The sequence below is a fragment of the Mus caroli genome, unplaced genomic scaffold (genome assembly GCF_978045245.1).
Source record: "Mus caroli unplaced genomic scaffold, Mus_caroli_1 scaffold_12, whole genome shotgun sequence".
NCBI lineage: Eukaryota > Metazoa > Chordata > Mammalia > Rodentia > Muridae > Mus > Mus caroli.
The window spans coordinates 52,156,130-52,182,621 of record NW_028227267.1 but is presented as its reverse complement, the minus strand read 5'-3'; the positions used below and the strand labels follow the sequence as shown (position 1 = coordinate 52,182,621).

At 43.2% G+C, this 26,492-nt stretch overlaps 1 protein-coding gene and 1 non-coding gene across 3 annotated transcripts; one reads left to right on the top strand and one right to left on the bottom strand.

Moving 5' to 3' along the window:
- Positions 1 to 233: 233 nt before the first annotated feature.
- On the bottom strand, positions 234 to 313 carry LOC115029279 (small nucleolar RNA SNORD55/SNORD39). The gene has a single exon (XR_003834855.1). It is a non-coding gene; the product is annotated as a small nucleolar RNA SNORD55/SNORD39 (small nucleolar RNA).
- Positions 314 to 13,296: 12,983 nt separating this feature from the next.
- Positions 13,297 to 17,568, top strand: LOC110309483 (granzyme E). Of its 2 annotated transcripts, none has more exons than XM_085828980.1 (5): positions 13,297 to 13,305; positions 15,832 to 15,980; positions 16,460 to 16,595; positions 16,782 to 17,042; positions 17,425 to 17,568. In XM_085828980.1, the coding sequence occupies exons 2-5, from the start codon at positions 15,877 to 15,879 to the stop codon at positions 17,566 to 17,568; spliced, it is 645 nt and encodes a 214-aa protein (XP_085685106.1). In that variant the 5' UTR covers positions 13,297 to 13,305; positions 15,832 to 15,876. The 2 variants fall into 2 exon arrangements, with proteins under 2 accessions (XP_085685106.1, XP_021037835.2); XM_021182176.2 differs by lacking the exon at positions 13,297 to 13,305 and adding an exon at positions 14,685 to 14,754 and having other exon boundaries at positions 15,830 to 15,980.
- Positions 17,569 to 26,492: the final 8,924 nt, after the last annotated feature.

Sequence of the window (26,492 nt, the reverse complement as noted above, 5' to 3'; positions counted from 1 at the left end):
TTACTGGAACTTCAGGCCACACAATTCCCACATGTTTATTACCCATACATGGTGGGAAGGAGGGTGCTGGTTTTTGGTTTCCATTTATAAGATTGGATCTCACTATATAGCTCTGGTTTCATGGAGTTTGCTGTGTAAACCAGCCTGGCCTTCAACTCACAGAGATCTGCCTGTCTCTGCTTCCTTGGTGCTAGGATCAGAAGTGTGTGCCATGACATCAACCATACCCATATTGAGTTCTCAAGTCTCCAAGATTGGCTTTCTCACAACACAAACATCAGGAGTCTACAGCACTACTGAGGTGCCCTACACTGTTTCACTAGTTCAAAATTAGTTCTCTAGAAATGAATCTTCTAGGTCTAGGAAAATCTTATATCTCTGAGTCACTGTTATCCCGCCACAATGGCAGAAAGTCCAAGGCACTGGGGTGAGAGGAGATTTGATTCTGGGAATTCAGAAGGCAATGGGCTGTGCAACCCAGTCAGTTTCCTGTTTCTGGTCCCCCTCTCTAGTGGGGTAGGGGCTCTCCTCACCTGAACTCTCTGTAGTCTCAAATATGAAGCTATCCCTCTGATGGACCCAGACTCACCTGGGTCCATTTCCCAGTCCACCACAGAGTTCAGTCAACTTCTGTCCCCCTTTGTGGCCTCCCAGTGTTTCCCATCTGACCTCTAGCTAACAGTAGATTCTATTCCATCCCTACCTCACCCAGGCCTGATTTATAGCAGCCTTTCATTCCTCTACCTATAAAGTTCCAAAAGTATAGATTCTCTTCTACCTCATATTCCAGCCAGACTTGGGCTGCCAGTCACCTGGGGTTACCCCTCCCACCAAAGCCAGGCTAATGATCCCTGGACAATTCCATGGACAGAGAATCTCAGCCAAGACCTCCAGTTTCTCAACTACCCGGCTTTTTCTGGAACCTCGGCCGCCCCCTATTGGCCACACAGGGATATGGCAGTTTGTGACCTCTAGAGATCCAAGGGATGCTAGGCTCCAAATATATTTTGACATTATCAACCAACACTTCCAGGTCTCTGCTTTTGTATCAGGTACACAGTGGACTCCTTCTTCACCTTCATCCTCTTGTTTCTCTAGGGATCTCAATGTGGCATCCATGGCTCTATATCTGGAATGCATTTAAAAGAATCATGTTTTTAAAAAATGATCAAATTCTCTGTATTCTAAAGTTCCATGGACATGGTGTTCTTGGGTTCAGAATGCAGTGTGTGGAGTTGGGAGAAACTTATAAACTCTCTACCCGGGGTGGTTTTCTATGTACTTCACATAGACCCTCTACCATAACACATAAGCTGGAGAAAGTCAAGTAGAGAGGCTTTATCTTTCTTGACATTGAAATCACAGACTCAACCACTCCAACTGAACTATACGACAGACATGGTGACCCATGTGACCGTATTCAAGTCCCTCACACAGCAGCCTGGTGAAATATAGTTTTTCTTCCCTCATACATTCTGTCCTGACCAGTTCTCCTTCCCTCCAATTCTTCCAGCACCTGCAACCTCTCCTCTCCCTCAGATCCACTCCTCCCCCACTTCCCTTCAGAGAGGCATAAGCTTCCAAGGGATGTCACCTGAACACAGCTCAACAAGGTACACAACCCTTCATATCAAGATTGGACATGGCAATCCAGTAGGAGGACAGTGGTACAAGAGAAGATTAAAGGTTCAGAGACATGTCTAATCCTACTGTTAGGAGTTCCACAAGAACACAAGGCTTCACAACCATAGCACATATGCAGAGGACCTAGCTGAGATCCACAGAGGCTCTATGAGCCCTGCCAGTTGATTCTGTGGACTGTGTTTCCTAGTGTACTTGACCCATTTGGCTTGTAAAATCATTCCAGATCCTTTTCAGTGAGGCTTCCCCCTAGCTCTGCCTAGTGTTCAGCCATGAGTCTCTGCAACTGGACCCATCAGTTGCTGGATGAAGCCTCTCTGATCTTGATGGGGTAGGCATTCATCTATGAGTTGGCAGACTATCAGCAGGAATCATTTCATTGACTTCTCCTTATGGCCAGTTGTGTTTGTTTCCATCCTTGGTCTCTGGGCTATCTAGCCTCTGCTTCCTGAACATGCAGGCAGTGTCTGGTATTGAATCACCTCTGGTGATACGAGCCTCAGGTTGATCAGTCATTGATTGGCCACACCACAATTGCTGTGCCACCTTTACCCCAGCACATCTTATAGACAGGACAAATTGTAGGTCAAATACTTCTGGCCAGGTTGGTGTCCCATTACCACCACTGGAAGTCTTGCCTGGTTACAGAAGATGGCCTGTTCAGCCTCTGTATCTCCCAGGACTTAGAGATTTTGTGAGAGTCTCCTTCAAAGATTCCAGGGACATTCTGTTGCAGTAGATTTCACATTGCCTCTAAATGCTCCAACTCCAGTCATCGTCTCAGTACACTCTCCCTTCATCGGTCCCTCCTCACCTGATTCTTCCTGTTCCCAACCTCACCCAACCCTGTCCATCTACCCAATCCATTCTATTTCTCCTTCTCAGGGAATTCCAGGATACCCCCTCCCTTGCCTTTGATCTCTCCTTGTCACTTAGCCTGTCTGGGTCTGTAGGTTGCAGCATGATTATTCTTTATTGAACAGCTAATATGCACCTCTCAGTGACTATATACCATGTTTGTCTTTGTGGGTCTGGGTTACCTCACTCAGAATGCTCCATCCTACAACTTGGACACTTGCTCAACTATGTTCATAGTAGCTTTATTCAGAACAGCCAGAAATCTGTTTTTAAGGGGAAAATGGGAGTGTGTGCTATGTTGAGTTGGTACAATGAGATTGAATATGGTAGCCCAATAATGAATTTTGATTCTTGGGCATTGAGGTTAGTGTCACGAATGTGTCAATGGCCAAATAAGGAAATAGACCTTGGTGCCTGTCTTTAAGAATGTAATCTAGACAACCCTCTTCCGGTCAGAAAAGCACCGGGGCAGCTGGGGCGCAGGGTCGACTGACACTCGCCAGCTACCCACAACACCCGCCACAGGATCTTAAGACTTCGGGTGAGTGGAGCACAGCTTCTGCTCCAATCCAATTGCGCGGGACCTGAGACTGCATTAGTTAGGGAAGCAGAAACCGGCCTGAGTAGGGCCACAGGCCTCATCCGGCCGGATCAGCGCCGGGGTAGCGGGAGCGCAGGGTTGCCTGACACCCGCCAGCAACCCACGACCCCCGCCGCAGGATTTTGGGACTGCTGGTGAGTGGAACACAGCTTCTGCTCCAGTCCAATCACGCGGGACCTGAGACTGCTCTGGTTGGGGAGAGAGAAATCCGGCCTACATAGGGCCACAACCCTCTTCCGGTCAGAAAAGCACTGGGGCAGCTGGGGCGCAGGGTCGGCTGACACTCGCCAGATACCCACAACACCCACCATAGGATCTTAAGACTTCTGGTGAGTGGAGCACAGCTTCTGCTCCAATCCAATTGCGCGGGACCTGAGACTGCATTAGTTAGGGAAGCCAAGACCACTCACCATCATCAGAGCCCAGCACCCCCACTTCGCCCAGTCCAGGGCACCCCAACACACCGGAAAAGCTAGACACGGATTTAAAAGCATATCTCCTGATGATGATAGAGGACTTCAAGAAGGACTTTAATAACACACTTAAAGAAATGCAGGAGAACACTGCTAAACAGGCAGAAGACAATAAAGAGGAAGCACAAAAATCCCTTAAAGAATTGCAGGAGAACACTGCTAAAGAGTTACAAATCCTTAAAGAAAAACAGGATAACATAATCAAACAGGTAGAAGTCCTTACAGAAAAACAGGAAAACACATCCAAACAGATGATGGAAATGAACAAAACCATACTAGACCTAAAAAGGGAAGTAGACACAATAAAGAAAACCCAAAATGAGGCAACACTGGAGATAGAAACCCTAGGAAAGAAATCTGGAACCATAGATACGAGCATCAGCAACAGAATACAAGAGATGGAAGAGAGAATCTCAGGTGCAGAAGATTCCATAGAGAACATCGGCACAACAATCAAGGAAAATGTAAAATGCAAAAAGATCCTAACTCAAAACATCCAAGAAATACAGGACACAATGAGAAGACCAAACCTACGGATAATAGGAGTGGATGAGAATGAAGATTTTCAACTCAAAGGACCAGCAAACATCTTCAACAAAATTATAGAAGAAAACTTCCCAAATCTAAAGAAAGAGATGCCCATGAACATACAAGAAGCCTACAGAACTCCAAATAGACTGGACCAGAAAAGAAATACCTCCCGACACATTATAATCAGAACAACAAATGCTCTAAATAAAGATAGAATACTAAAAGCAGTAAGAGAAAAAGGCCAAGTAACATATAAAGGCAAGCCTATCAGAATTACACCAGATTTTTCACCAGAGACTATGAAAGCCAGAAGATCCTGGACGGATGTTATACAGACACTAAAAGAACACAAATTCCAGCCCAGGCTACTATACCCAGCCAAACTCTCAATTAACATAGATGGAGAAACCAAAGTATTCCACGACAAAACCAAATTCACACATTATCTCTCCACGAATCCAGCCCTTCAAAGGATAATAACAGAAAAAAACCAATACAAGGACAGGAACCACGCCCTAGAAACAACAAGAAGGTAATCCCTCAACAAACCTAAAAGAAGACAGCCACAAGAACAAAATGCCAACTTTAACAACAATAATAACAGGAAACAACAATTACTTTTCCTTAATATCTCTTAATATCAATGGACTCAACTCCCCGATAAAAAGACATAGACTAACAAACTGGCTACACAAACAAGACCCAACATTTTGCTGCTTACAGGAAACTCATCTCAGAGAAAAGGATAGACACTACCTCAGAATGAAAGGCTGGAAAACAATTTTCCAAGCAAATGGCATGAAGAAACAAGCTGGAGTAGCCATTCTAATATCTGATAAGATTGACTTCCAACCCAAAGTCATTAAAAAAGACAGGGAGGGACACTTCATACTCATCAAAGGTAAAATCCTCCAAGAGGAACTATCAATCCTGAATATCTATGCTCCAAATACAAAGGCAGCCACATTCATTAAAGAAACTTTAGTAAATCTCAAAGCACACATTGCACCTCATACAATAATAGTGGGAGACTTCAACACACCACTTTCACCAATGGACAGATCATGGAAACAGAAACTAAACAGGGACACAGTGAAACTAACAGAAATTATGAATCAAATGCATCTGGCAGATATCTACAGAACATTCTATCCTAAAACAAAAGGATATACCTTCTTCTCAGCACCTCATGGTACCTTCTCCAAAATTGACCACATAATTGGTCACAAAGCAGGCCTCAACAGATACAAAAATATTGACATTGTCCCATGCATCCTATCGGATCACCATGGACTAAGGCTGATCTTCAATAACAAAATAAATAATAGAAAGCCAACCTTCACGTGGAAACTGAACAACACTCTTCTCAATGATACCTTGGTCAAGGAAGGAATAAAGAAAGAAATTAAGGACTTTTTAGAGTTCAATGAAAATGAAGCCACAACATACCCAAACTTATGGGACGCAATGAAAGCATTTCTAAGAGGAAAACTCATAGCTCTGAGTGCCTCCAAAAGGAAACTAGAGAGAGCACACATTAGCAGCTTGACAACACACCTAAAAGCACTAGAACAAAAGGAAGCAAATTCACCCAAGAGGAGTAGACGGCAGGAAATAATCAAACTCAGGGGTGAAATCAACCAAGTGGAAACAAGAAAAACTATTCAAAGAATCAACCAATCAAGGAGCTGGTTCTTTGAGAAAATCAACAAGATAGATAAACCCTTAGCCAGACTCACTAGAGGGCACAGGGAAAGCATCCTAATTAACAAAATCAGAAATGAAAAAGGAGACATAACAACAGATCCTGAAGACATCCAAAACACCATCAGATCCTTCTACCAAAGGCTATACTCAACAAAACTGGAGAACCTGGATGAAATGGAGAAGTTCCTAGACAGATACCAGGTACCAAAGTTGAATCAAGATCAGGTTAATGATCTAAACAGCCCTATATCCCCCAAAGAAATAGAAGCAGTCATTAATAGTCTCCCAACTAAAAAAAGCCCAGGACCAGATGGGTTTAGTGCAGAGTTCTATCAGACCTTCAAAGAAGATCTAATCCCAGTTCTTCACAAACTATTCCACAAAATACAAACAGAAGGTACTCTACCCAACTCATTCTATGAAGCCACAATTACTCTGATACCTAAACCACAAAAAGACCCAACAAAGATAGAAAACTTCAGACCAATATCCCTTATGAATATTGATGCAAAAATCCTCAATAAAGTTCTTGCTAACCGAATCCAAGAACACATCAAAACAATCATCCATCCTGACCAAGTAGGTTTCATCCCAGGGATGCAGGGATGGTTCAATATACGGAAATCCATCAACGTAATCCAGTATATAAACAAACTCAAAGACAAAAACCACATGGTCATCTCGTTAGATGCGGAAAAAGCATTTGACAAGATCCAACACCCATTCATGATAAAAGTCTTGGAAAGATCAGGAATTCAAGGCCCATATGTAAACATGATAAAAGCAATCTACAGCAAATCAGTAGCCAACATCAAAGTAAATGGTGAGAAGCTTGAAGCAATCCCTCTAAAATCAGGGACTAGACAAGGCTGTCCACTTTCTCCATACCTATTCAACATTGTACTTGAAGTCCTAGCCAGAGCAATTCGACAACAAAAGGAGATCAAAGGGATACAAATTGGAAAAGATGAAGTCAAAATATCACTCTTTGCAGATGATATGATAGTATATATAAGTGACCCTAAAAATTCCACCAGAGAACTCCTAAGCCTGATAAACAGCTTCGGTGAAGTAGCTGGATATAAAATTAACTCAAACAAATCAATGGCCTTTCTCTACACAAAGAATAAACAGGCTGAGAAAGAAATTAGGGAAACAACACCCTTCTCAATAGTCACAAATAATATAAAATATCTTGGCGTGACTCTAACTAAGGAAGTGAAAGATCTGTATAATAAAAACTTCAAGTCTCTGAAGAAAGAAATTATAGAAGATCTCAGAAGATGGAAAGATCTCCCATGCTCATGGATTGGCAGGATCAACATAGTAAAAATGGCTATCTTGCCAAAAGCAATCTACAGATTCAATGCAATCCCCATCAAAATTCCAAATCAATTCTTCAACGAATTAGAAAGTGCAATCTGCAAATTCATCTGGAATAACAAAAAACCTAGGATAGCAAAAACTCTTCTCAAGGATAAAAGAACCTCTGGTGGAATCACCATGCCGGACCTAAAGCTCTACTACAGAGCAATTGTGATAAAAACTGCATGGTACTGGTATAGTGACAGACAAATAGACCAATGGAATAGAATTGAAGACCCAGAAATGAACCCACACACCTACGGTCACTTGATCTTCGACAAGGGAGCTAAAAACATCCAGTGGAAGAAAGACAGCATTTTCAACAAATGGTGCTGGCACAACTGGTTGTTAACATGTAGAAGAATGCGAATCGATCCATTCCTATCTCCTTGTACTAAGGTCAAGTCTAAGTGGATCAAGGAACTTCACATGAAACCAGAGACACTGAAACTTATAGAGGAGAAAGTGGGGGAAAGCCTTGAAGATATGGGCACAGGGGAAAAATTCCTGAATAGAACAGTAATGGCTTGTGCTGTAAGATCGAGAATTGACAAGTGGGACCTCATGAAACTGCAAAGCTTCTGCAAGGCTAAAGACACCATCAATAAGACAAAAAAACCACCAACAGATTGGGAAAGGATCTTCACCTATCCTAAATCAGATAAGGGACTAATATCCAATATATATAAAGAACTCAAGAAGGTGGACTCCAGAAAGTCAAATAACCCCATTAAAAAATGGGGCTCAGAACTGAACAAAGAATTCTCACCTGAGGAATACCGAATGGCAGAGAAGCACCTGAAAAAATGTTCAACATCCTTAATCATCAGGGAAATGCAAATCAAAACAACCCTGAGATTCCACCTCACACCAGTCAGAATGGCTAAGATCAAAAATTCAGGTGACAGCAGATGCTGGCGAGGATGTGGAGAAAGAGGAACACTCCTCCATTGTTGGTGGGATTGCAAGCTTGTACAACCACTCTGGAAATCAGTCTGGCGGTTCCTCAGAAAATTGGACATAGTACTACCGGAGGATCCAGCAATACCTCTCCTGGGCATATATCCAGAAGATGTCCCAACCGGTAAAAAGGACACATGCTCCACTATGTTCATAGCAGCCCTATTTATAATAGCCAGAAGCTGGAAAGAACCCAGATGTCCCTCAACAGAGGAATGGATACAGAAATTATGGTACATTTACACAATGCAGTACTACTCAGCTATTAAAAAGAATGAATTTATGAAATTCCTAGCCAAATGGATGGACCTGGAGGGCATCATCTTGAGTGAAGTAACACAATCACAAAAGAACTCACACAATATGTATTCACTGATAAGTGGATATTAGCCCAAAACTTAGGATACCCAATATATAAGATACAATTTGATAAACGCATGAAACTCAAGAAGAATGAAGACCAAAGTGTGGACACTGTGCACCTTCTTAGAATTGGGAACAAAACACCCAGGGAAGGAGTTACAGAGACAAAGTTCGTAGCTGTGATGAAAGGATGGACCATTTAGAGACTGCCGTATCCAGGGATCCATCCCATAATCAGCTTCTAAACGCTGACACCATTGCATACACTAGCAAGAGTTTGCTGAAAGGACCCAAATATAGCTGTCTCTTGTGAGACGATGCCGAGGCCTAGCAAACACAGGAGTGGATGTTCACAGTCAGCTATTGGATGTATCACAGGGCTCCCAATGGAGAAGCTAGAGAAAGTACCCAAGGAGCTAAAGGGATCTGCAACCCTATTGTTGGAACAACATGATGTACTAACCAGAACCCCGGAGCTCTTGTCTCTAGCTGCATATGTATCGAAAGATGGCCTAGTCGGCCATCAATGGAAAGAGAGGCCCATTGGACTTGCAAACTTTATATGCCCCAATATAGGGGAATGCCAGGGCCAAAAGAATTGGAATGGGTGGGTAGGGAAGTGGGGGGCGCTATGGGGGACTTTTGGGATAGCATTGGAAATGTAATTGAGGAAAATATGTAATAAAAATATTAAAAATCAAAAAAAAAGAATGTAATCTAACAGTTCTTAGCAAGAAGGAGGGGGTAAAAGTCAAAACCTGTGGGCGCCATGTCTGTTAGCTAGGACTTGTCTTTGACATGCTCAGACCTGCTAGAGTCATTTATGCAGTTGAGGAAAATCTTTTCCCACGGTGCCATTTTTGTCTGACAGGTTCCTTTGCCTTACAGAAATTTGTCACTTTCCTGAAATCCCCGTTGTAAACTGCTGGGCTTAGGGCCTGCACTATCCCTGTTCTGTTCAGAAAGTTGTCTCCTGTGCCAATGGGTTCAAGGCTTTTCCCCATCTTATTTTCTATCAGGTTTAGTGTTTGTGGATTTATATTAAGGCCTTTGATCCACTTGCTCTGGAGTTTTGTGACTGGTGATAGATATAGACCAATTTGCATTCTTCTACATGCAAATATCCAGTTAGATGACGACCACTTGTTGAAGCTGCCTTCTTTTTCCATTTTGTATTTGTGGATTTTTTAAAAACTAAAATCAGTTGTCCATAGGTCTGTTCATTTAAAACCCAAACCTTCCATTGGATTCTTGTTGATCAACATGTCTGGTTTTATGACAACACCATGCACTATTTATTACTGAAGCTCAGTAGTGATGCTGAAATTCAGGGATGAATATTGAACACTGTAAAAGTTATAGTTATTAGATTTTATTTCTCTCATTCATCCTTTTTCTTTCAGTTTAAACCGCCCATTCCCTTTAACTGCCCATTTGTTGATTGGCAGTTTTACTTTCCTGGTATTTAATTTCTGAAATTTTTTATTTATTTTGGAGAATAGTTTGTAATGGGTAATTGTGGTTGTTAACTTGACTGCATTTCGAAGTAACCAAGCCCTAGCATCCGGGCACCCCTGTGAGGGATTTCCTTGATTAGATTATTTGAGGTAGAAAATGGACTCCAAATGGACCGCTTCTACAGGCAGCCCCCATAAGATCTAGAGAAAGGAAGGTTTATTTTTGCCTGTCCCATGCTTGCTGGCTACATCTGTCCTGCTGCTGTGGTTTCCTTCCTTGGTGGGAGAACCTAGTTCTTCAGGACTCCATCACAGATGAAAGCAGCAGATCTCTAGGAATCCTTGGGAGCTCCTGTACCAGATTGGGACAGCCGAGACATCCTGTCCTGTGGACAGAACACCTGGCTCCTTGGCTTCCTGTCAGGAGTCAGCCATGATTGTTTCTTTTGCTACACAGGATCATTATTTTTGATGTCATCTATATTAGTCAGGGTTCTCTAGAGTCACAGAACTTATGGATAGTCTCTATATAGTAAAGGAATATATTGATAACTTACAGTCTGCAGTCCAATTCCCAACAATGGTTCAGTAGTAGCTGTGAAGGGAAGTCCAAGGATCTAGCAGTTACTCAGTCCCACATGGCAAGTAGGCGAAGGAGTGAGAGCGAGACTCCCTTCTTCCAATGTCCTTATATGGTCTCCAGCAGAAGGTGTAGCCCAGATTAAAGGTGTGTTCCACCACACCTTTAATCCCAGATGACCTCGAACTCAGAGATCTCCCTGTCTTAGTCTTCTGGAATCCATAGCCACTATACCTCAAGATCTCCATACCAAGATCCAGATCAGAAACATCTATCTCCCAGCCTCCAGATAAGGTCACTCGTGAGCCTCCCAATTCTGGATTGTAGTTCATTCCAAATATAGTCAAGTTGACAACCAGGAATAGCCACTACATCATCCCACCTGTTGATACTGAGTTAGTTCTTCTGCCTTTGGTGTTCTGTTTAAAAATTCTTGCTTTTGCCAATATCTTGACGTATGCCCCCTGTGTTTTCTTCTATGTTTGTTTCTCTGGTTATAAACTAAGGCCTTTCATGAATTTGAACTACTTTATGTTCAAGGAATCTAATTTCATTCCTCTGCAGGTGGATTTCAAGTTTTCTGAGCCCTTTCTGTTGAATTGTTATTCCAACGGGTTCTGTTCCCTCCTTGCAAACAATTCAGGGGCCTTGGCTCTGTCTCTTCACGTTAAGCTAAGGTGAGGTGTTGTGACGTTTCCAGTTGTGTTCTAATTCCTTGGGACTGCTTCGATATTGTGGACTTTGGTTGTGATATATGAATGTTTTGGGCTTTTTTCTTAGCATGTAAAATATGGCATGGTGATTTTGCTATTCATTGCATTAAATCTGTATGTTAGTTTTGGTTCTGTCTCTCTTTTGGCCTCCTCAGGCAACTTGACAGGTACACTTATTGTCATTTTTGTTGTATTTCTGTCATGGATTCTTTTTTCCTGGTGGTAGATAAGAATATAAAATATGCTATGACCTGAAAGTGTAGAATTTGATGTGAAGCTTCATAACTTCCATTCTGAACACCAATTCTAATTGTTAAGGAGTTCAGTGAATAGTACAGACTTGGGGTCTGGTTAACTTTCATGTGTGTTTTTATTTTTGTACAGAATTTTCTTAAAAGTAAGGTTCATGGATGGGAAAGTGGGTGTATCTGGGAGAAGACATACAAGGAAAACTATGACCAGAATATATTGTATGAAAAATTTTTTTAATTTAAAAATATTTTTTGACCTTTAAAAAGACAGATAATATTTATTTACCTCCCCCCCCCATTTACTGTTAAATGTTAATAAAGGTAAAGGATTCAAATCCCTGCTAATAAAACATTTTAATTGACTCAAGTATAGCCATTACTGTAAATAGGTCACTTTTACACAGACAACCTCAGAGCTACCCTTTCCCCCAGCCCCTATCCCAGGACATGGCCTGTGCAATTTGGGAACTTGGCAGCAAATGCTTTTTCTTTGTCACTTGCAGTTGGCAAAATGTCACCTCCAGGACAGACAACCGAAAGTGTCTGACGTCCCTCAATTCAGCAGAATTAGTTTGCTTTCCCCAAACATTGAAATCCTTTAAAGTCAGCTACTGCCTCCTCCAGGAAGTCCCACCAATCTCTACTTCCAGTCCATCCTCCTCCCAATTCCTTGGTGTTTTTGACATTTTCACTGTACCATTTCTTTCCTTGCTTTGTTACTGTAACTTCCTTGGTCATGTTCGCTCTTTACTAGTTAAATGCCTTCACGTGGTTTGGCCTCAGTAGCTACAATGCTGGGTTTGGTGAACTGAGTGGGAAAAAGAAGCCAAGATTTCCATGCTCAGCACTGCTCTGATGCTCCAGGGAATTCTGCAAGACATTTGCTGAATGTCCTTCCTCTGGCTTTGTCAGTAGGCAAGGCCACTAAATGTGACAAACACTGACAAATGCTTGCGCTTGAGAAGCAGGTGACACAGTGCATACCTCTGACATGTTCTACAGTTTTGTGAACAGTGACGTTGCTTTGACATTTGGCATGAGCAATTGAAAATAGAATCTAAGACCTCCAAAAATATTGTCAATATTTTGGTATAATCAAATTAATTTCTCCACAACATACATATGTACCTGCTATTTTTCAAATACATAGAAAGGAATGCATAGAACTGGAATATTTTGCTTAAGCTAAAAATATTTTTGATCATGTCCCTTCATGGCATTTCTGGGGCTTTTATGTGTCCTTCTGAGAGACACACACCTTACAATCACATTGTATTCATGCACCACATTTTCACAGCTCCTGCATTTATGATAAAATAGTTTTAAGTACTGAGCATACCTGACTACAGAGATATCTCAGAAGTCTTAACAGTACACACTGCTTTTGCGAAGCACCCAAGTTCAGTTCTGAGCAGCCATGTTGAATAGCTCATCACCACTTGTAACTTTAGCTCCTCTGGCCTCCAAAGGCACCTCTACTCATGTGCATACAACCAAACACAGATCAAAGATTTAAAATCTTTTTAGCTATATGACTTCTAGATTTGACAAGCAAAATACACACAAGAAATCTCTGATATGAGGCCCCCAACACATATACAGCAGAGGACTTCTGGGTCTGAGTTCAGTCAAAGAAGATGCACCTAAACCTCAAGAGACTGGAGGGCACAGGGAGTTTAGAGGTCCAGTGGGATCAGGGGGAATGGGGACATCCTCATGGAGACAGGGGAATGGGAAGGAGGTATGATGTAGATCATTTGGAGGGTGAATTGCAGGGGTGAGTGGTAGGGAGGATAAAATCTGGAGTGTAAAAAAAAAGAAAAAGTAAATTAAAAATAATAATAATTTTAAAAATCACAACAATATGCCTGCTAAAACAAGACCTGAACATTGACAACACCAGTTGACCATCAAAGTGGATGGGGAAGTAGCAAGGAGCCCCCTCACTAGATGAAGAGCTGCACACAAGAATATCTACTGAGAGAGGGAGACTTAGTCTTCCCCAAATGTGAGCACCATAGAGGTTATCTAATCCCAAATGGTAGTTCAGAAAGAACTCATCTCATCATCTAGTGTTCTAAGCACAGGCTGTCAGCAGATCCCAGTCATAATCAGGCATTTCAAGAGCTGCAACTCTGTCTCTCACCCCTGGATGGAGCCGATTAAATAATCACTCAAGATCTAATCATGGTCCTTGCTTTTATATAGAAAATGGTAGACAACATTGTAGGAAATACCACTGGAGTCATCAGCAGGGAAGCCAATGCTGATCTGATCTTAATGACCTAAGAGAAAATGTCTTACTTAGGACATAAAGGGGTCATATGTGAGACATAACAAAATCATATGTATGTCTTAACCTCTGTAGACATTTGTCTGAATTCTTACCTGGAAATGAATGGGAAAATTGGGCTATGTCATTAAATCCAGACCTCAAGCTCTTGTCTCAGAGATAAATGACAATACCCAGTTCACAAATAAAGTATACCTGTTGTTTGTGATCCATTATTACACTTAATTATGTATGACAGTTCACATGACTATTCGGAAGCAGGGCAAACTCTTCCTTTTGAGATTTCTCTGTGACTTCCTAGGAGTTCCAGGAGAGTCAGAGTGAGTTCAGATTAATTCATCAGAATATTCAGATCGCTCCACAGGATGACGTCATCCCAGAGATTAATGCCCTGATGCACTGCAACACTGCCCAGCAAATACAGCACAGTCTCACCTCTCACTCAGTACTGTGGAACTTTAGGAGTGTACTCTAGTGTGCTATAACTGCTGTGAGGATAATTTGGTTGTCTGTATTGTCTTTTGAAAACAGAGGGAGAAAAAAAACAAAGAAACCCAAAAAGATATGACCAGAATGCAAAAAAAAAGTGTAACCCATAATGAAGGACACACTTGTCTCCATTTGTTCACAGTGGACTTCCTGGGGTCTCAGACCTCCTCAACCGCAGCCTCAAAACCTGTACATTGTTTACCTTTATCCCAACTTAGCTCATAGGATGTCAGTGTGGTGATAGTGTCATTTTTTACCAAAACCAGAATATTTCCTTAAGTAATGTGACGTCAATCAGAAGCAGAGGTGCATAGGTTTAAAATGCCTGTGAGGCCCCTGAGCCCACATCTCCTTCCTCGCCTTCCAAGGGCAGTGTCTACTCTGCCCTCCTCCATCCTGAGCAGCCTTCCTGGGAAGATGCCACCAGTCCTGATTCTCCTGACCCTACTTCTGCCTCTTGGAGCTGGAGCAGGTGAGTAAACACCCCTGTGCCAGTGATGCCGTCCCATGACACCTCTGGTGACTTTCTGCCCAGCGGTAGTCAGGAATTGTCCTGGCACTGGACCCAGGATGTTTCTGAACCTCAGGTCCCAAACCCAGACTTGGAAACCTGACACTGGCTAGATTCTCAACAAGATCTGAGGAAGGGAGGTGTTCTCAGAAATTTAGTAGCCACTAGCTTCTCCCAGTTGTTCTTTGTTGTTGTTTTGTTTTCTTTTGTTTTGGGGGGGGATTCATTACCTGGAGACTGGATCATCCTTAGAAAGAGATGTGGCACAGGATGCAAAGATCAAAAATGTGCATCTTGACTTTAGCCAAGGGGCAAGGAGGCCTTAATGACCAGTCAAAAAAAGGGTGAGGCCCCCAGCTCAAGAATCTTAGCATTATTTATTAAGTCCACCCCCAGCCCTGCAGAAGAAAGAGGCCCAGGCTGACAAGATCCTGCACTGCACACTCCACCAGCTTTGCAGATTAGTTTTAGTTCATCTCTCCACTTCTTCTGCAAGTCGACAGCTATTCCACCTGGGACAGCACACTGTTCCAATATGGTCCTGGCTCAGAATCCCACCAGCACTGACCCACCAGCCCCACAGTTTACTACAAGCCACTCTTTGATGCAGCTAAAAGCATTTACTGAGAACCCAAGATGTGTTAGGTACAATAATGTTAGAAAATCCACCTCTATATGTTCTGTGTGGGTATAATGTGAGAAAATGACACCAGGCAATAGTACAGGGCTTAGATGACTCACTAACAACCAAACAGCAGCATGGTTATTCGCAGTATTCCCGCAGCCTCTACATGATGAAGACAGAGCATATCCCTTCGTGTATTGTAAAGAAGGAGGTGTAAGTCAAGTGCTACCCACACCTTCCTAGAGCAGGGTTCTAAGGCTTAAGTGTCAGCAAAGTTTATTCCATGGGCAAGGAATCCTGTCTGCAATAGGCTTTGGGGAATGCAGATCCGACGCCCAGTCATTCCCTTCCTAGATCTTCCTTGCTCACCCTATCTACTGCTTCTAGACATATTCTAGCCCTTTTTTTCAGAGGAGATCATCGGTGGACATGAGGTGAAGCCACACTCCCGCCCCTACATGGCGTTTGTTAAGTCTGTGGATATTGAAGGTAATAGGAGATACTGTGGTGGCTTCTTGGTTCAAGATGACTTTGTGCTGACTGCTGCTCACTGCAGGAACAGGTGAGGAGAAGCAGCAAGTCCACCTTTTCTCAGGCACACACACAGACACACACACAGACACAGACACACACACACACACACACACACATCTCCTGTCCTCTTTTGTGGGTGATCCCATGGGAGCTCTCTTGAAGGAAGGAATGTAAAATGGTAGTCTGATGAGAGGTAAATTTTAGGTCCAAGTGCAAGAGGTCAGAGACAGCAGGACACTGGCCAAATTTAAAGCAGTTGCTGAGGTTGAAAGTTCACACCAAAACACAATGCAAGCTATGGAATATTGCCTAGATACAAGAGGGAGACCCCAGGAGTCCCATGTTCTTAAGAGTCAGAGAGCAGTAGGTCTGACTCTGAGACCCTCCTTGGTCCTCAAGTCCTCTCAGCTAGAGCCCAACCCTGCCTACCCTGCCTTTCACACCTCCTGGACTGCATCCTCTCTGACTGACTCCACATCTCTGCTCTCCACTTTGCTTTTTCCACAGGACAATGACAGTCACACTGGGGGCCCACAACATCAAGGCTAAGGAGGAGACACAGCAGATCATCCCTGTGGCAGAAGCCATTCCCCATCCAGATTATAATGTCACTGCCTTCTCCAGTGACATCATGCTGTTAAAGGTGAGACCTGCCACCCTCCCAACCACAAACCCCTGCCCCCTGGCTGTGCTCTTCTTGGTGCAGGGCTAGCCTCCCCCTTCTTTTCTGATACTGGTTCTTCTTCTCTCTCTTCCATCTTGACTTTCAAAGAGTGTCAGGCTAGCAGGCTCCTAGCTGAGCTGGTCTCTCCTCTCTCTTCCCTATCAGCTGGAGAGGAAGGCCAAGAGAACTAAAGCTGTGAGGCCCCTCAAGTTGCCCAGACCCAATGCCCAGGTGAAGCCAGGGGATGTGTGCAGTGTGGCTGGCTGGGGGTTAAGGTCCATCAATGCCACTAAAAGATCTTCCCACCTGCGAGAGGTTCAACTGATCATCCAGAAGGACCAGAAATGCAAAAGGCGTTTCCGACCCTACACTGAGACCACAGAGATTTGTGCTGGAGACTTGAAGAAAATAAAGACTCCTTTCAAGGTGGGAGTTCAAGCATCTAACAGACAAAATGAGAGGGATCTGGAAGAGGCCATGGTGTGAGAATGGCAAAACCCTCAAGCCTCATTTCAGATAAGAGAAAGCCCAAAAATCCAGCTTTGGGGTCTCGAGTGGGTATAGCAAGAGTGTAAGCAGGAAAACCTCTGTCATCTCAAACAGGATAAATTATCTCAGGATCCCTGAGGACTTCAGAGAAAGCCTAGGCCTGGGATAGAAGGAAAAGTTGGGCCTCCCTGGAGCTCTAGGACTGAGGGAAGCTGGAAAACCTGTCCTGACCCTGATCTAAAGTTAGCCTTGCCAGGAGGAGGTAGGGAGAGCAGAGCCAGAGGGAGCCAGGCTAAGTTCTTCCTTTCTCTGCCCACAGGGTGACTCGGGGGGACCCCTCGTATGTGACAACCAAGCATATGGAGTTTTCGCCTATGCAAAAAACAGAACAATCTCTTCAGGAGTCTTCACTAAGGTCGTGCACTTCCTGCCGTGGATAAGCAGGAACATGAAGCTGCTCTAAAAGGTGTTAAACCACCCGTGCCTGACCAGCCTGTCTGACCTCAGGCAAGAACCAGGTGGAGTGGGCAGCTAAGAATGAAAATTCACAATAAATAACCTCCAGAGTGCATAGAGCTGAAGTTCTTTGCTGTTTGAGTCACTTCATGGTTTGCACCCCCTGCTGGCCCAGGCAGACCTCCCCTGTCACTTCCATGCTTTGCTTTGTCCTCCTTCCCCACCCGTGCTCTTGCTGGAACTTCAAGCCACACAATTCCCATGTGTTTATCACCCATGCATGGTGGGAGGTAGGGTGCTGTTTCTTTGTATTTTTGAGATAGGATCTCACTGTATAGCTCTGGCTGCATGAAGGGTAGGATTCTACAGCACTCATTAGGTGCCCTGCCCTCAGTCACTTGTTCATACTTAGTCCTCCAGACATCAATCTCCTGGGCCTAGGAAATTTCTACATCTGTGAGCTACCTTCATCCAGACCCAACATTGACAGCGTAGAACAAGACATTGGGGTAAAGGGAGATTTGACTCTGGGAATTCAGAAGGCCATGGGCTGTGCAACCCAGTCAGTTTCTTGTTTCCGGTCCCCCTTTCTAGCAGGGAATGGGTCTCTCCTCACCTGAACTGTCTGCAGTCTCAAATATGGAGACATCTCTCTTATGGACCCAGACTCACCTGGGTCTCATTTCCCAGCCCACCACAGAGCTCAGTCGACTTCTGTCCCCCTTTGTGGCCTCACAGTGTTTCCCATCTGACCTCTAGCTAACAGTAGATTCTACTCCATCCCTACCTCACCCAGGCCTGATTTATACCAGCCTTTCACTCCTCCACCTATATGTTCCAAAACTGTGGCGTATCCTCTACTTCATTGGGCAGCCAGACTTGGGCTGTCAGTCCCCAGGTGCTCTCCCCTGCCACTGGAGCCCTGTTCCAACCTAAGAATCCCATGGACAGAGAGGCTCAGCCATGATCTGCAACCTTTTAACAACCCTAGTTCAGCCTCGAACCTCAGCCTCCCTCTGCTGGCCACATGAGGATATGGCAGCTTGTGAAACCTAGGGATCCAAGGGTCGCTAGGCTATAAGTATACTTCTGACATCATCAATCAACACTTGTAGGTCTCTGGGTTTGCATCAGGTACACAGTAGGCTCCTTCTTCACCTTCATCCTCTTGTTTCTCTAGACAGCTCAATGCCACACAAATACAGATTTTTTTTTTAAGCCGGGTGTTGGTTTCACACACCTTTAATCCCAGCACTCAGGAGGCAGAGGCAGGCTGAGTTCGAGGCCAGCCTGGTCTACAGAGTGAGTTCCAGGGAAGCCAGGGCTACACAGAGAAACCCTGTCTCGGAAAAACAACAACAACAAAAAAACAGGATTAAGTTCTCTATATTTCAATGGTGTCACATGCATGTGTTTTCTTTGGTTCTGAATGCAGTTTGGGAATGGGGATGAAGCTGGAACCCCTTCAGCCCTGTGGCTTTTAGTGTACCTCATGTGGAGCCCTCATCAATATAGGTGGGCAGGAGAAAGGCAAGCAGAGAGGCTTGACATTCAAACCATAGACTCTGCCACTCCAGCTGAAGTACAAGACAGCTCATTGTGGCCCATGTGACCCTAGAAAGTCCCTCACACAGCAGCACTGGGGATAGTACTTTTAAAGTTCCTGTTCTCTTGAATGTTGGTTTTCTTAGTGAACACTCGAGAGGGAGAACAAGGAGACCCAATGCCAGAGCCTCCCCCACTGTCTGTGAGGTCATATTTATATTCTTCCTAAACAGCATGCATCCTTCCTCCTACATGTCTGCTTCAGCAAAACATCCTTTCACCTGACTGCCCCAGAAACTCGTCATACAACCTAACTGAGTCTCCAGTGAAACCAGAAATCTCCACTTTGAGCCACCCACCAAGAGAGTCCCAGTCTATAACCCAGAGCCCATGGCACAGTGTACACCACCAAGGTCTACCACCAAGGTAAAGGGCATTTTGTAGGACAGTGTCTGACCAGTTAGTCCTGCATCTTATATCAGATAGAAATACTACCTATGAGATGTTCTGACTAGCAAGAAGAGGCGCTCTTGACGAGGCTGATTGCTTATAAAGATCTCTGAGTAAGCCGATCCTCTTTCCATCCCCACCCCCTACCCTGAGCTGCTCCCCGCCTCCTATCAGCACCTGTGATTTCATGCCCATAGTGATTTTTTATGATTTATTTTACATCCCAACTACAGTTTCTCTTCCCCTCCTCTCCTCCCAGTACCTCCTCCTCACCTCCTTCCTGCCCTCCCCCTCCCCAAACCCACTCCTCCTCCATTTCTCTTCAGAAAGGGCAGACTTCCCATGAATATCAACCAAACATGGCATATCAAGTTGCAGTAAGACTAGGTACCTAGCTGTGTATTAAGGCTGGACCAGGCAACCCAGCAGAAGGAAAAGAGTCTCAAAAAAAGGAACAGAGCCAGAAACAGCCCCTGACATTAGAAGTCTCATAAAAAGACCAAGCTACACAACTGTAGTATTTATGCAGAAAGCCTAGGTCAGTTCCAAGCAGGCTCCCTGATTGTGGGTTCAGTTTCTGTGAGCCCTTATGAGCCCAGGTTAGTTGGTTCTGTGTTTTCTTGTGGTGTCTTCTACAATCCTTCCTCCCCATCTTCTGCAAGATTCCCCCAGCTCCACCCAATATTTGTCTGTGGGCTCTATATCTGTTTCTGTCAGTTGCTGGATGAAGCCTCTCTGATGGCAAATGGGCACCAATGTATGAATATAGCAGAACATGATTAGGAATCGTTTCATTGATTTTGTTGTTGGAGTTTTGCTTGTTTTTGTTGATGTTTGCCAGTTATGTTTGGTTCTATTCTAGGTCTCTAAGCTATCCATCCTCTGGATCCTTGACCTCTAGGAAGTGACAGAAGTGGGTTTCCTCTCATGGCACGGGTCTCAAGCTGGACCTGTCATTGGTGGACCACTCTGACACTTTCTGTAACAGCTTTATCCCAGCACATCTTGTAGGCAGGATAAAGTGTATCAGTAGTTGATTAAGCCCACTCTAATCTCCCTGAAGGTGGCCATGAGAGTTCCTTGTTACCCTACCTAATCCTCTGGATTCTTGAATGAAACACATACACACATACACACATACACACACACACACACATACACACACACACACACACACACACCACATTATATTTAATATGCCTTAGTCAGCTCAATGGTTGGGCCACTACCAAACTTCCATGTTGCTAACACCTCCCCTCTGATACTCCTGAGTTATTACTTACTAAAATCTATATTCCACCTTTGCTACTCTAGACGCAATGGGGGCACTGGGACCACTCTTCCCCTGCTCTTACATGGCCAATATGCATTTCTTCTTACAGCTCTCAAGCCTGGATCTTATCCCTTCCCTGGCATGGCCATTCTCCTTCTTCTTCCCTAGGTTTCCTTGCCCAGAAAAAACTAAAGTCCCACCTCTGTCTCCCTGCTCAGCCATTGGCCACCAGCAACTTTATTTACCAACTAGAACCAACTGGGGACAGGGAACCGGAGCATCTTGCATGCGGGATTCTTGTGTAATTTTTTTTGGAAACCCAATTAACATAATACAAACAATACACCAAATCCACAACAATAAAGTGTAGGTTAAAGATTCTGTGGCTGGGCTGGAGTCCCAATCCCTCCACTGGAAGTCTCACCCGGTTACAGGAAATGGCCAGTTCAGGCTCCGTATTCCCCATTGCTAAGAGCCTTAGCTAGGGTCATCCTCATAGATTCCTGGGAGTTTCAATTGCCCTAGGTTTCTGGCTCGTTGATGAGATGTCCTCGCCCCAATTCCAGTTGTCTCTCCCAGTACCCCCTCCCTCCTCAACCTGAGGCATCTTCTAAGGGGAGCTTGGATGTGTTCTCATTTGTTGTGTGTGCTACAACAGTCACAGTACAGCATCAGCCCTCACCTGGGATGGAAGCAAAGGGAACTCACTTAGCTCGTGGTGGTTACCACGCTTAATGCCATTGCTGTTTGTGAGGATCTACGGGCCCAACTTTAGCTGTTCCTTCCTCTTCCATCTTCTTTTATTATCATATACTGATTTGACAAAGTAGTGGGTTACACTTGGAAACTTCTTTATATACATATAACACATTTTAATCCTATTCAGCCTCTCTTACCTTTCTCTTTCCCTCCTGCCCCAGGTCTTACCTCCTTCTGTATCTCCATAGACACCCCCCTATACCCCCACGTCTCCCTGTCTCCAGAATCCACACTTGAAAGTAATCATGTGACATTTGTCTTTCTGAGTCTGGTTTATTTCATTTCTCCTAAAGATATCCACTTCCATCCATTTTTCTGTAAAAAAACATAATTTTTTCTTCTTATTAAACTAGTATATTTCAGCCCAGTCTGTCATGGTGGTGCATGCCTGTAACTCCAGCACTAGTGGTGGAGAAGAGGATTACGAATCCAAAGTCATCCTTGGCAACACAGAGACTTGAAGTCTACCCTGAGCTACCTGAGACCCTGTCTAAAAAAAATAAAAAATAAAACGGGGTGGATAAAAAACAACCATTTCCATTATAAAAAAAATAATAATAGAGCCAGGCATGGTGGCGCACGCCTTTAATCCCAGCACTCAGGAGGCAGAGGCAGGTGGATTTCTGAGTTCAAACCCAGCCTAGTCTACAGAGTGAGTTCCAGGACAGCCAGGGCTATACAGAGAAACCCTGTCTCGAAAAAACAAAAAAACAAAAATCAAAAACAAACAAAAAAATAGATAATATAATGAGACAAGTAAGGTTTACACAAAATGCCCTTATTTCTGGCTATTGCCCCCTTCCCTCCACAAAATTAGAATTAAGTTATATACATGCTTTTACACTCTGCTTTTTCCACTCAACATAAGAGAATGTAGGTTTCTGTATGTCACTAAACAGAACTTTAAAATAAGCTTTTCTGATTGGCTAGACAGCACATCATTCCATACCTATATCATGATGGATATCATTGCTCATTTGGATGGTCTAAGAGGTTTGCCGAGAGGGTCTCGAATGATACTCCTGTTCTTGCTCACATTGACCTCTGCCTAGCCTTGGGAATAGCTTTCTGCCAGGCACACTGAAGACCTGAGACATTCACATGTGTCGTTGCCTCTAAGTTCTCAATCTGAAGCGCTTTGTGCAGACGCCAGCACGTCTGCTATTGCAATCACGTGCTTCAGGACCGTCTGGAGCGCCCATCTCTCCTTTGCCACCTGCTGCTCTTTCACAGAGAGCAACACACAGTCCGATTCTTGGTTAAAAGGATCTGGCTGCTTGCAGACACTTATGTCGGAGGACTGCTTGTGATACAGCCTACTCCCAGCACCAACAATGACAACACATCCACACACAGTGGAGACATCTGAGATGCTGCCAAACACCCTTTCAGGGGTGACACTAAGACACCCTGAGGACCTGAGGTCAGTATAGCCCCAGTCTCCCACAAAGTCAAGAACAACTAAATTGGTTTCTCGATTGGGGGACGATTAGAAGTCTGAGCCAGTGGCATCTGGTCACTGCCTGCCCAGAGGATCAGAATGTGGAGATGGGAAACACTCACTATTAATGTCCCAACACCCCAAAGGAGAAAAACTGTAACTGACAGAAATATAGTGGAACAGCCGGAAACAGATGCCACCAGCTATGGACATTGTGAAACCCATCATATACTTGCTCAAACCATAATTTTTTTTATTAAAGTAAAAACATTTTAAAGGTACAGGCTCTAATATATTACACCAGCCCCCTCTCCACTCAAATGTTCTCTCCAGCACCCACCCTATAATAAGCAGTATCTCTCTCACTCTCTCTCTCCATATACCTATATCTATATCTACCTATCTATATCTATATGTATATATTGAAATATGCTCATTTGGAAAGTCCACAGATTCCATGCATACCGTTGAAAGAATACTTATGAGGCAATCATTGCATTTTATGTCAGGAAGTGGGGCCGTTCTCCAGATGCCCTCTCTGACTCTCTACGCCAATCCTTTAAGTGCTGAGATTCTGGTGTGATGCAGCCTCCTGTGCCCTCGTTGGACACAGGCTTCCTTCACACTTATATCCATGGATGGGTGGTGATGTTGGTATCTCAGAGTGCTTTAACTTGCTGCTTTGGTGGTACCTGATGAGATAGGAACTCTTATTGGTCAGCTGGAGGTTCTGTTTTGAGATTTCTATTAAAGTCCATTATGCTTTTTAATTATTTATCTTTCACACTGCTTTATGGAAATCCATTACGTAACTTGACTCACAAGTCTTTCCCTGGTTATGTGTGTTCTGAGCATCTTTGTCTTTGTTTCCTCTCAATTTTAATGTATCAAATCCATCGATTTTTTTTCCTTTATGTTGTTTACTTTTAACTGGGTGTATAAAATCTTTATCTATGATAGATATTGATACCCCATATTTTCAAGTCTTTATTCACATTTGTTCCATGTCCTCCCCTAGAATTTTTGATGTGGCATAAATAAAAGGTAAAGTTTTATCTTTCCCACATAGAAATGCCTCCCCCTCTAGGAGGAAACCAAACTGTAATATTTGCAGATAGGGAAGTACATAGAGAGACTTTAAAAGAATCTACAACTTGATACCATCATTGACTTAGGAGCCTAAGAAAAGCTGGAAAAGCTTGTGCTGTATAAATATCATTTATCTTTATCAGAACAAAGAGAATATTAGTCTTTACTATGTCAGGGGATACAATCTCTTTCACAAATTAAATATGCAGCCAACAGCCATACCACCCTGAGCGTGCCTAGTCTCGTCTGATCTGAGCAGAGTTGGCCCTGGTGAGTATTTGCTGGAGAATAAATTGTGGTATGTGGTGTGTCCGTATCTGACTGCGTGCAGTCTAAAAGGAAAGCTTATAACCCTCATAGGCTGTTCTCTGAGCTCTCTCCATAGGCCGGGTCACAAGTCAGCACACACACACACATTTGGAAAGAATCCTACAAAACATTTCTCAAGAACAATGGATCTACATGTCAACATGGGGAAAGTGGCAATTTTATAGTATTGTCTAACAGTTCATATACGTGGAATCAGTGTGTTGAAGTCTTCTTAAATGATTCTTTGTTCATTTGTATCATCTTCACCAAAAAATGCACTACATACATTCTTTTAGATTTTCATGTGGTTATTTTACCATTTCCATGCAAGTAAATATTAACTTTTACATTTTCCATTTTCTAACACTATTGCTATATTTGTAAAAATAAAATTGATTTTATGTTTTTATCCAGCCCCTTTCTTAGGCTCCTAAGTCAATGATGGTATCTAGTTGTAGATTCTTTTAAAGTCTCTCTATGTACTTCCCTATCTGCAAATATTACAGTTTGGTTTCCTCCTTCCTGGGCTTTAACCCTTTCACTTCTATTTTCTGCCTAACTAGTTCAAACTGTTAGCATAACATGAAGACCATGGATGGCAATTTATATCCAGATTTATTTATTTATTTATTTATTTATTTATTTATTTATTTATTTTTGCTCAGAAAGAAAAAGGGTTTGATGTTTCACTGTTAACTATAATTAGTGTGGAATTTTATGAAATCGGATTTGTTTCTAGCTTGCTGTAAAAAAGTTCAATAAATGATTGTGAATTTTAGCAAATGTTTGGACAGTTTTTCCTTTTGTTCTTGCATCACGTGAACAGTGTTTCTCTGTAATCAGTTAATTACTATAGCAACCCATTTCCAAATGCAAAGGCAACCACGTGCTCCTAGGATAAACTCAATCTTCTCATGAGGTAAGTTTTTGTTAATTGATGTGTTTTGACTTGTATCAAATTTGATGTGTATTCAAAAGTAATAGTGCCCTATAATGCTCCCTTCGCATATGGTATGGCTGTTGCCTGGACATTTAATTTGTGATAAAGGCTGCATCCTCTGACAAAGTAAGGGTTTGTCTTCTTTTCATGGTGATAAATGATATTTATAAAACACATGCTTCTAATGTCTTACATGGACACATACTTTCTGGGTAGAAAAAAAATAAACTATGTCTTCTTATTGACACCACATCAAAGAATCCTTTCTAGAGAGAAAGTGGAGCCAAGCACAAATAAGGACTTGAAAATGTAACACGCCAATATCTTCCTCATAGATCAAGATTAATATTTTCACTGGATTTGGTGTTAAAGTTGTGCTAATCTCCTAAGAGATATGGGAACCCTGCCTGCAGGAGTCATATAGCAGCCTCTGACTATTTCGATTATCAAAAGTTCATAGTTCATGGGTTCAGGGCCTTCCCTGTAGCTTCCTGCCTAGACTCACTATTCCTTCAATTAGGGCCTGACGATAACCCCTGTGCAGGCAGCTCTCAGTCTTTTACATTCTCAGATCATTTTAAGAAGCCATGTTTCTGGTTGCTTTCAGTGGGAAAGTTGACACGAATTCCTTGATCACTAGTATAACATGCCCTGTGCACACCTGTATCTACATAACTGGGTGTGTATCTTTCATCCCTCTTTTTCCTGTATACGCAGGCTATTTTATCCTTTTTCCTTTATTTTCCCTATTTATATTTCTCAGAAGGAGAGGAAGAAAAGGAAGTAGTCACCAGTTTCTCTGAATTACTGAGTGTACGATGAACTTGGTACACAATATTCAAAGACCTCACTCTTCGCTGGATCCCTATTTTGCTGTCAGCAAGGACACAGCAACTGTGTGGGACACCACATGGGTGTGGGCAACCCTCTCTTCTCCCCGATCACTGGCAGTTGGTGTGCAAACCTCCTAGGAAGCTTTGGGTGGTGAAACTTATCACACGAGCAGGAAAATGGATCTGTGACCTCCCAGCACACCCTTCCTTCCTCTCTCTCCAGGGGAGGATAAAAGTCTGGCAGAGAAAAGCACCAGCAGGCAGCAACTGACTAAGCAACGGTTCTGGAAAG